Here is a 9,563-nt window from a genome sequence, read left to right on the forward strand (position 1 = left end):
ATTATCGATAGCGGATCTGATCTAATTATGTAAATGGGGGGAGGGGCGGAAATGAGTGAATTGGATCTCGAAAGCCAGTTGGAAATATTTGGTGATATTATAGAAGTCCTTAGCCTCTGACCATTAATACATATTCCTGGGCATACACCATAACTGCCCTGATATCTCTGCCATCAAACTGGGGTCCCTGGGCAGAAGACCCTATGTGTCCTCTGCTTCCCCTATCAGCCTGGGGGCTCCGGGCTCAAGGCACGTTTGGTCCACTGCCTTCTCTGGCTACCCAAGGAGGCCGCAGGGCAGGCTGGGAGGGGGACACTCCCTACAGAGGAAGGCGGTTTCCCGGCGGCCCCCGCAGCCCCGTGCGGTGCAGTCCACTCATCCAGGAGGCGGACGTGGACTGGCCGGATGACAAGCGCCCAGGCTAAGGGCTCAGGCCCAGGCTGGCAGGGGGCCTGCGTGCTGGCCGCAGCACTGTTCTGGCTGCGCCCACCGCTGCTGCACGCTGAGCCCAACGGAAACACCACAGATGGTGAGTGAGTGGGCGTCAGGCTCGCCGACCTCTCAAGTGGCCCTCCCAAACCCCACCAGCCAGGAGGACCTCTACCTGACTAAGTGGGGCTCTAGAGTCTCAGGGTCCCTGGTAGGTCCCTCCTTGGGTCAGGGAGGGCCGAGTCCGAGGAGATCAGGGTCTTTCCCACTGGGTCTCAAACATCTTCAGTTCAAGGGCAGAGGTCTGGCACTGACCTGTCACTGTGGGCCCCCATACCCTCTTCATTTTAAGAATGAAGAAGGAGATGCAGTGCTTCAGAAGGAGAATTGTCAAGCAGAATGTGTCCCGTTTGCTCTCAGTTTCCCTAGAACATTAGGCTGAGGGGGGAGGGATGCAACCACTTAATCATCAATAGCCCTGAGCAAACAGCATCCCTCAGTAAGTCCTCAGTTTTGGGGACTTCAAACAGTGGTGTGCTAGTTAAGTTAAATAAGGTCTGGGGAAGGCCTGGAGCAGCACCACCTCTGGGCCTGGACCTCTGCACCCCAGTGAGTGCCGATGTGTGTCTCTGCGGCTGCCTGCTTCCCTCCCCTTTGATGACTGCCCTCCCCGCTTCTTACCTAGACCCATAGACTGCTTCCTTAGCACGACCATCACCAGCAAAGCCAGATGGCCCTTTGTTACATGAGCCATGGGCCTTGGATGTCCCAGCTGGAAAGTGAGGAGGGTCCGTGGTGGTCCTGAGCCTGTTGATGCTGACATTTAGAGGCACCAAGACTGACATCCATAATACAGGTGCTTCATGGGTAGGATTGTCTCCACAGTGTGTGGGAAACCAGCAGTAAGTGGGAAGATCTTTGGTGGCCAGAATGCGCCTGACCAACGGTGGCCATGGCAGGCCAGCCTGCTCTATCTTGGCAAGCACATCTGCGGAGCTGCCCTCATAGATGCCTACTGGGTGATCTCAGCTGCCCACTGCTTTCAAAAGTACGTGTTCCCAATGGGCCCAGCTGCTGGGGTGGGATTGGGGAGGGAGCACAAGATGGGCAGAACAGAAGGGGTTGAGTGTGTCCCAGCCCTTTTTCCCTAGGGAAGGGCTGTTGCCCCTGCCTTTGACCCAGCAGTCCCCTCTACTTGGAATGCCATCCCTACTTACCATCTGATTCCAGTCTCCTGACATCTGAGTTCGCATCTCCCAGGACAAAGGCCATTTAGCTCATGTCTCCCTCTGGGGATATCCCCATCTGTCCCCCTCCTCACTTTGGTAATACGTACCAAGATGGTATAGTTATCTCAGCTACATGTACATTACTTGTAAATAGCTGAATGGAAATCAACTCTAACTGTGATTATCAGTAAATACTGGAAAACAGACTTTAGTTCCAAAAGAATTGCCTCCAGCCCACTCTGTCTTCCTTAAACTTTAGGATTCTAAGTCCTGTTCTCACTCACAGTAGACTCTGGTTTCTGCATCTTGCCCAGCTCTAGACAGCCCAACAAGATCTCAGTGGGTTTCAGTTTCCTCTTCTGCAAATGGTAGTGGATGTGTTGTCCCTGGCTGAACATATGGCACAGGCTTTAGGCTTTAAGTCACAACAGTAGTTCCAGGGCCTGCACTTCCCAGGACTGGGGGAGCATCAGTCAGGGCCTGGACAAAATGACAATTATTTTGTACTCTTTCAGTCAGGCTGTTCAAAGTCATCATGAGCACAACTGCAGAGACTTTCCTAGGTCCTAACCACCGGCACATTCTAGCACATTTCTCTCTGGAGGCATCCCAGGACACAGCCAGTTTAACCAGCACGCAGAAATTCCTGCCACTGCTGTAGAACTATGTATCTAAGAGATCCTGTGGTCAGTATTGTCCCTATAGGCCAGAGGGAGGCAAATAGTCTCTGTCCTGGGAGACTGAATGCAGTCAGGAGAATGGGCTGAACTTACTCTGTGCCCAGAGGGAGTGGAGAGAACATCACACTCCAAGTCAGAGGAGGTCAGAGCCATTGGCTGCAACTGGTTTTGAGACCCCACCTGGGTTCTATTTGTTTATTTAGCACCCATCGGTGCCAGGTCCCATAGGAGGCTCACTGTGGAGGATGTGGAGATGCAGACCTTAAAGCTTCTCATACTATCAGGGAAGGGAGACATAAACCCAACTACTGTGATGCAGGATGGAGAGGCCAGAATATGCAAGAGGATGGATTTTGAGCCAGTGTCAGGGGAGATGCCATGAGTCCCATCAGAAGAGGGGCTTGGAGCTATCAAGGCCTTGTGGGAGAAGAGCACAGGCATGTGGAATTTGGCCAAGTAGCAGTACAAGCAGGCCATTTGTATTGGAAAGTTGCTCATGTTCCAGAAACAAAGAGAAGTTCAGTTATATGCGTTCCCCTATTTGCTCCATACAGACTCACTGAGTGCCTGTGTCCAGATGGGGACCAGCCTTGGAGAAGTATGTGTGTGTGAAGACTGGGAAGAGGGAATGGATCATTCTGGGCTGGGAAATGGGGTCTTTGAGAACTACTTCAAGCAATGGGACGTTCCAAGGGTTCTGGTCAGAGCTGGGAACAAGCCAAGGCTTATCTCCTCTAAAATGAAGGGGCATAGTGTGATGTGTTCCGCCGTTTCTTTCCAGCACTGAGACACTCTGCTCCTTTGATTTGGGGGCATATTGGGAAGGCCATCAGACACTTTCAAAGGACTGATGTCCTGAAGCTATAGACAGGCATCTAAACCAACTGACAAGAATATTAGGAAGGGAGAAGACAGCAACCTCTGGAATAATGGTTGTGTTTGGTTGCTTAAGACAGTGGGTGAAGTTGGGGGTAAACAGTCAGGTGAGGGTGCGAGGGTGCTGGCCCAGCACACAGAGGAGACAGGTGATTATGCAGCCTCTCATGACAGGTCCCATGAACCATCTGACTACCGGATCCTGCTCGGGTACCATCAGCTCCAGCATCCCACTGAGCATAGCCAGCAGATGACAGTGTATCGACTCATTGTTCATGATGAATTTAACAAGCGCTACTTCATGGGCAGTGACATTGCCCTGTTGCAACTGCATCTGCCTGTGAACTTCACTTCCCACATTCTCCCTGCCTGCCTCCCAGGGCCGACCACGAAGCTGCCCCCTCACAGCAGCTGCTGGGTAACTGGCTGGGGGATGGTCACCGAGGATGGTGAGTAGGGGTAGGGCAGGCAGGGAGGGCAAGGGCCAAAGAGGAGGGGGGTGCGATGCCCATTGTAGGGCCCTTCCAGCCCTGATAACTTGTCCATCTCAAGTTTTAAGTTTCCTTCTGCCGATGGATCAAAAAGTCTGAGCATCTCTAACTTTTGGAATCAGGAACTTGGACTCCTTGACTCCAAACCATTCAGGATTCCTCCCTGACTCCCAAGTCCTGCTTAGGACCATGTCAGGCCCCTCCAAGTCTTCACCAAACACCTCTTGGGCTTCCCCTGCCATGGAAGGTACTTGGGGCAGCAGTAAGGAAGTAAAAGCAGGCTAGCTTGCTGCCTGGGAGGCAAAGTTGGGGTGTTTATGGCTTAAGAACATTTTCCTCTGTGACTCTCACTTCCCCTCATCCATTAACTCAAGTAAAACTGCCCGTTTTGCCAGCTTGAGGGGCTTGTCTATTTTTAGGCTGAGACAAGAGAAATGGTGGGCCTTTTTACACAATGGTGAATACTTTTGACTTAGGAAAATATAATGTTGAGTGAAGAAACTAGAATGTCAATTTGTCATGATTTGTAGGGAGGGTCATAGTTCTGCCATGATCTGGCAGAGTATTTCACTGGAGGCATTTGGGGCAAGACTTGTTTTGCTGTGCTCCTGGCCACTACATGTCAGTCTCAGTCTCATCATGAGAACAGCCAACTCTCCAGTATTTCCAGAGACACCCTCCTGGGATGGACTATTGCTCATTAAGAACCACCAGCAGAGCAAGGTGGATTCTGCAAGACAGGTAGGAGGGTAGGAGTTGCGACATGAGGGGAAGTCACAGGCTAGAGCAGGAGAGAAGGAGCAGACAGAGCCTGCAGCTCTCCTTCCTCCATGCCCTCCCCTGACCATAGCTGCTGGGCCTGGCCTGCCCTGAGGATATATGACAGCTACACATGGCAAGCACTCCTCAGGAGGGAGCTGTCACTGTGACACTGTGCTGCCACATGCAAACACCAGTCAGATCTGTGAGCAATGTGTGGAAATAGAATCCACATGGGAAGCATCCACAGACCAGTTGCTCCTTGAGGCCGGGCCATGTCTTACTGGTCTTATTACCTCACCCCACCTGGCATCTAGTAGGCACATCAAGCCCAGACTCCCAGCTTCCACCCTCTGTGCTTCTACTTCTCGCTCTGCATAGCTGCCACATTGTTTTCAAAACAGAAGGAGACCCTTCAGTGGTTTCCCAGTGTGCTTAGAATGAAATCTGAACTCCACGTCCTGGGAAAGAGGCCCTGCTTGCTCTGGACCCTGCTATGACCTTGCCTCGTCTTTTTCAACCCCCACTCCCACCCCACTGCAGCCACATAGACCTCTCTCCTGGCCCTTCCCACTTCCACTCTCTTGTCTGTCCTGAAAGTCTTGTCCCCTCATCTTTGCAATCCTCTGAGAGACTTCCCAATTCTGTCAGCTAGAACTGGCAGCATGTCCATTAGCAGGCAGATTGGAGAGGGAACTAGCCTCCTTCCCAGGCTCCACCCCACATCTGACCTCTCCCCTACCCCTAACCCCCTGCAGATTTCCTGGCTTCACCATTCCAGCTGCAGGAAGGAGAGGTTGGCATTATTGACAGTGAGGTCTGTAAAATGTATTTCCAATCGCCAGAATCCAGCAGCAGCGAATATTCTATACATGAGGATATGTTTTGTGCTGGGGACCTCATGACAGGAAAGTCCATCTGCCGAGTAAGTGAGATTGGCTTTGTTTATCCAGTTGGAACTCAGGCTGCCTCTCTTCTCCTGTGGTGTCTGTCCCCGTGTGTCTTCTCTGAACCCTGTCCTAGCCCCTGACTTCTTCCTCCTAAGCCTACCCCAGTCTGAAGTGTCAGAGCTGAAGGTCAGAAGCCCCCAAAGAGTACTTCTTCATACCATACATGTCTTCTTAAAAAAAAATTGTTGAAGTATAGTGTACATAGAAAAGGGCATAATTTACAAATGCGCTGTTTGATATATTTTAGAAATTAGCACACTCCTGTAACAGGCACCCTAAGAGTCCTCCTCATACCACCTTCCTGTCACTAACTCCCTGAGAGTAGCTCTGGCTTCTGAAGCACTGTGGATTAGTGTTGAGACTTACATACATGGAATTATACAGGATGCGTTTTCATCTGGTCTCTTCCAGGCAATATTATGTTTGCAAGATTTATCTATCTTAAGTGTAGTTTACATTGTTCGTTTACTGCTATATGGTAAACCACTGTGTGAATATACTATCATTTTATCTATCCATTCTAGTCTTGGTGGCATTTGGATAGTTTCCACTTGAGACCATTACAGATAGATTTGCTATGAACATCCTAGCGCATATGTTTTAGCGCACATTGGTTCATATTTGAGTTGGGTATAACCCTGGGAGTAGAATGTGCCATAAAGTATGCAGTTTCATTGCTCATAGATACGGAGAGCAGCTTTCTTTTTTTTCTTTTTTTTTAAGATTTTATTTATTTGACAGAGAGAGACACAGCAAAAGAGGGAACACAAGCAGGGGGAGTGGGAGAGGAAGAAGCAGGCTTTCCCACCGAGCAGGGAGCCTGACGTGGGGCTCGATCCCAGGACCCCGGGATCATGACCTGAGCCGAAGGCAGATGCTTAACGACTGAGCCACACAGGCGCCCCTGGAGAGCAGCTTTCTAACCTGCTTGGTACCAATTTGCACCCCCACCAGCAGTGGCTGAGAGTTGTCATTGCTTCATCTTGTCTCCAGTACTGCATGTTGCCTGCCATTTTCAATTTAACGATTGCATGTGATTTTCAATTTTATTTCTCTGGAGATAGCACTTTTTCAGATGTACATTGCCTCTTTTAAAGAATGTCTATTCACGTTTTTTGCCATTATTTCTAAGGGGTTGTGTGCCTTTCTTACTGAATTGTAGGACATGAGTATATTATTGGATATAGGTGTTAAGAATGTCTTCTACTCTGTGGAATCCTTCTGTTTTATAGTGGGAAAACTGAGACACAGAGAGGAAAGTGGGTAGCCCAAGGTGAGGTAGCATGATAGTCAAACCTAGAAAACCGATGCCCTCCTCTGGAGCTCTGCGCCCCCCCCATGGGCTTCCTCCTATAGTGCCCCTCCCTCTCCTGTTCCTTCTTGCTAGCTCGTTGTCTCTCTCCTTGGCCATCTCCCACCAGCTCAGAAACATACTGTTATGATTCTCATCTTCAAACACCCTACACGTACCTTTTCCCCTCCTCCAAAGGGAGGAGAGATTCTCCTCTTGCCCTGATTCTCAGCCTGCCTTCCCAGCAGGGCTTACCCCAAGGGTGTCTGCACATGCCCTCTCCTGCCTGCTCCCTTCTCTTTCTTGCCTCAGCCCATTCCATCAGACTTTTGTGCTTGCCTTTTCTCCACAGTGCTCCCATCAAGATAGCCAGATGCCTAGGTCTCACCTCTGACTTCCTCCCACCTGGTGCTCAGCCATGCACCTGCAACATCTCCCATCACACTCAGAGGGCAGCCCCTCCTCTGTCTCCTGCTCTCTTTGACCTCTTTCTGAACTCCGTGCACCAAGGACTCACCACTCAGCCCTATCCTGCTTTTCTTGCCTTGCTCCATTTTTACCTTAGATGGAGGGAAAGGGTCAAATAGGACAAATCCTGTGCCTTACCATTGCTTTCCTGTCTTTGTCATACTCTTTCTGCTCGCAGTAATGTCCTGACTGGGCTCCCTGTGCTGATTTCTGCCCTGCCACTGGCTGTGCTTCACCCAGCCCCAGGACATCCTAGTATCCTTCTAGAATCTGGACCAGGTCACATTACTTCCCTGCTGAGTGTCCTTCTATGTCCCTTCACCCCTGTCCTCCCAGCTGATAAGGGCTGCGGCCTGGCCCTGCCGCTCCTTGGCCTCATCTGTTCCAAGCAGGCTGCCTACCTGTGCCTGCATCTTCCAGGTCAAGCCTTGTTCATCCCTCCTATCTTAGCTCAGAGGCTTTCTGATGGCCCAGGCAGAGCCACCCTTCTTGGCACTCATCTCACCCTGGGCACCTCTGTTCCACATCTTGCATCTGCAAATGTGTGTGATCTACTGTCTATGTTCATTGTCCATGTCACATCAATGTCTCCTGCACACAGAGGGGGCTCAGTCATGTTTATTCAACAGAAGGCTGGAAGGATGCTGTGTTTCCTTGGTCCCTACTTCTTAGACCATGAGATGGAAGCATTACGCCCCAAAGCAGCAGGTGCCTTTCTGCCTTGAAGTCCTGAGCTCCAAGTCCCCAGCATTCTTCTGGGACCCCTTGGGCTCCCTGCCATTCTGACTACCTGCCACTCTGGACTCAGGCATCACTTTTTTTTTCCTCTGACACATCCAACTGTTTGCATTTTCTAAAGAACCTAAACAAAGAAATGGAGGTAAAATAGACACCTTAATAAGTCCAAAGACAAAGGCTCAGGTGGGATGTAGTATGGGGCTGAGGATTCAGCCAGAGGCCTGCAGGCCCCATGGGACATCAGGTGGTACCTTCTCTCACATAGAGCTAAGAGCACAAAGGGCTGGCATCCAACACTTGGAGCCCCCTGTACATTCTCATAGGTCTGTGACTTCCAGCCTAGAGGGCTGCTCAGGACACCTCCAGGGCTTTGTGAATTGAGCTCCAGAACATACCCTTGAGATTTTGATTGAAGAGGTCTGGAATGGGACCCTGTATCTGGACTTCCCAAATCCTTCAGGTGATTCTGATGAGAACCCCTCACAGCCCACTTGACATGAGGCTTCCCAAATTCTACTCTGGTGGAGGACAAGGGCACCTTCTTCACACTGCCTAAATCATATGTGTCCCCCTCTATCTTGGTTCCCACAACTCATGCTGCCTTTTTCCTCAGGGAGATTCTGGGGGCCCCCTGGTCTGCAAGCTGAACAGTAGTACTTGGTTTCTGATGGGGCTGTCTAGCTGGAGTCTGGCCTGCCACTACCCCATAAGCCCCAGCGTCTTCACCAGGCTCACCTACTTCTCCAACTGGATTAGTGAGAAGCGGAGCACCTCGCCCAATCCCGATCCTTCTTTTGCTCCTCCTCAGGAAAAACCTCCTATTTTGAGTGACTTCACTTCTCTGGGCATGGTCCACAAGCCCAGCACCTGCATAACCCTTGTGTCCTCACAGACCTTCCTCCTGCTGCTGATTTCCCTAAGGACTCTGTGACAGACCCCATGGTGCCCCTCCTGCCCCCCCCCACAAGCTTGTCTGTGTTAGTGCCCACAGGCTCTGCATTCTTCTTAATTGTGTCCATCTCTGAGCTCTCTTGTCCATCTGAGGCCTGCTCCAGGCCTGACCAAATAAAAATAATTAAAGAAGCTTCCTGCTCCTGTTTCGGACCTGCTGAGCTACCTTCCACCCCCACGCTACTGTCCTTCAAGCTCCTCAGCACAGGAAGACCTCCCTCCTCCCTGGCTTAGGGTGGGGAAGGGCCGGGACACTCAGGGGTTTGCTGACCATCCAGAGCTGAGCCACTAGCCTTGGGGAGTCTTCCAGAAGAACTATCATGGCTTAGGGGCCAGGGTCTCACCCCATGTAGGAAGTAGCATGCCCTAGGTCCCACAGAGAACTAATGGCCTGTGCAATGGGGGTGGGTTCTCCTAGAGGTGGATAATTTGCCAGGAGTTGGGCATGAAGGATATTCCAGGCCCACAGGTCACATAGGCTCTGTTGGAAAGACTCTATATGAAGTAGACTGTGAAAGTCTAAATTCTCAAGTAAGCTGCCCTCAGTGCTCCACTCTAACCCTGAGAGGTTAGCTGTCAGTCTAAGTCTCCTTGTACCCACAGCTCTGTCTTTCCCCAGTCTCTCAAGGCCCAGCCCACCATCTCCTAGGGACTTGACATAGCTTGTGCTTTGGCTGATCCTGGACCTGCTGGGCCAGCAC

At 51.0% G+C, this 9,563-nt stretch overlaps 1 protein-coding gene across 1 annotated transcript; it reads left to right on the forward strand.

Annotated features, from left to right (window-relative positions):
- Positions 1-405: 405 nt before the first annotated feature.
- On the forward strand, positions 406-8,842 carry LOC103664257 (serine protease 40-like). Its single transcript, XM_008692097.2, has 5 exons — positions 406-529; positions 1,315-1,477; positions 3,389-3,663; positions 5,223-5,389; positions 8,525-8,842. The coding sequence occupies exons 1-5, from the start codon at positions 406-408 to the stop codon at positions 8,840-8,842; spliced, it is 1,047 nt and encodes a 348-aa protein (XP_008690319.2).
- Positions 8,843-9,563: the final 721 nt, after the last annotated feature.

Source organism: Ursus maritimus, unplaced genomic scaffold, assembly GCF_017311325.1.
Source record: "Ursus maritimus isolate PB19 unplaced genomic scaffold, ASM1731132v1 scaffold_10, whole genome shotgun sequence".
NCBI lineage: Eukaryota > Metazoa > Chordata > Mammalia > Carnivora > Ursidae > Ursus > Ursus maritimus.

Coding starts and splice junctions, on each gene's coding strand:
- LOC103664257 (XM_008692097.2), top strand. CDS start 406: ATGACAAGCGCCCAGGCTAAGGGCTCAGGCCCAGGCTGGCAGGGGGCC. Junction 3,664..5,222: donor GGGGATGGTCACCGAGGATG/GTGAGTAGGGGT, acceptor AACCCCCTGCAG/ATTTCCTGGCTTCACCATTC. Junction 5,390..8,524: donor CAGGAAAGTCCATCTGCCGA/GTAAGTGAGATT, acceptor CTTTTTCCTCAG/GGAGATTCTGGGGGCCCCCT.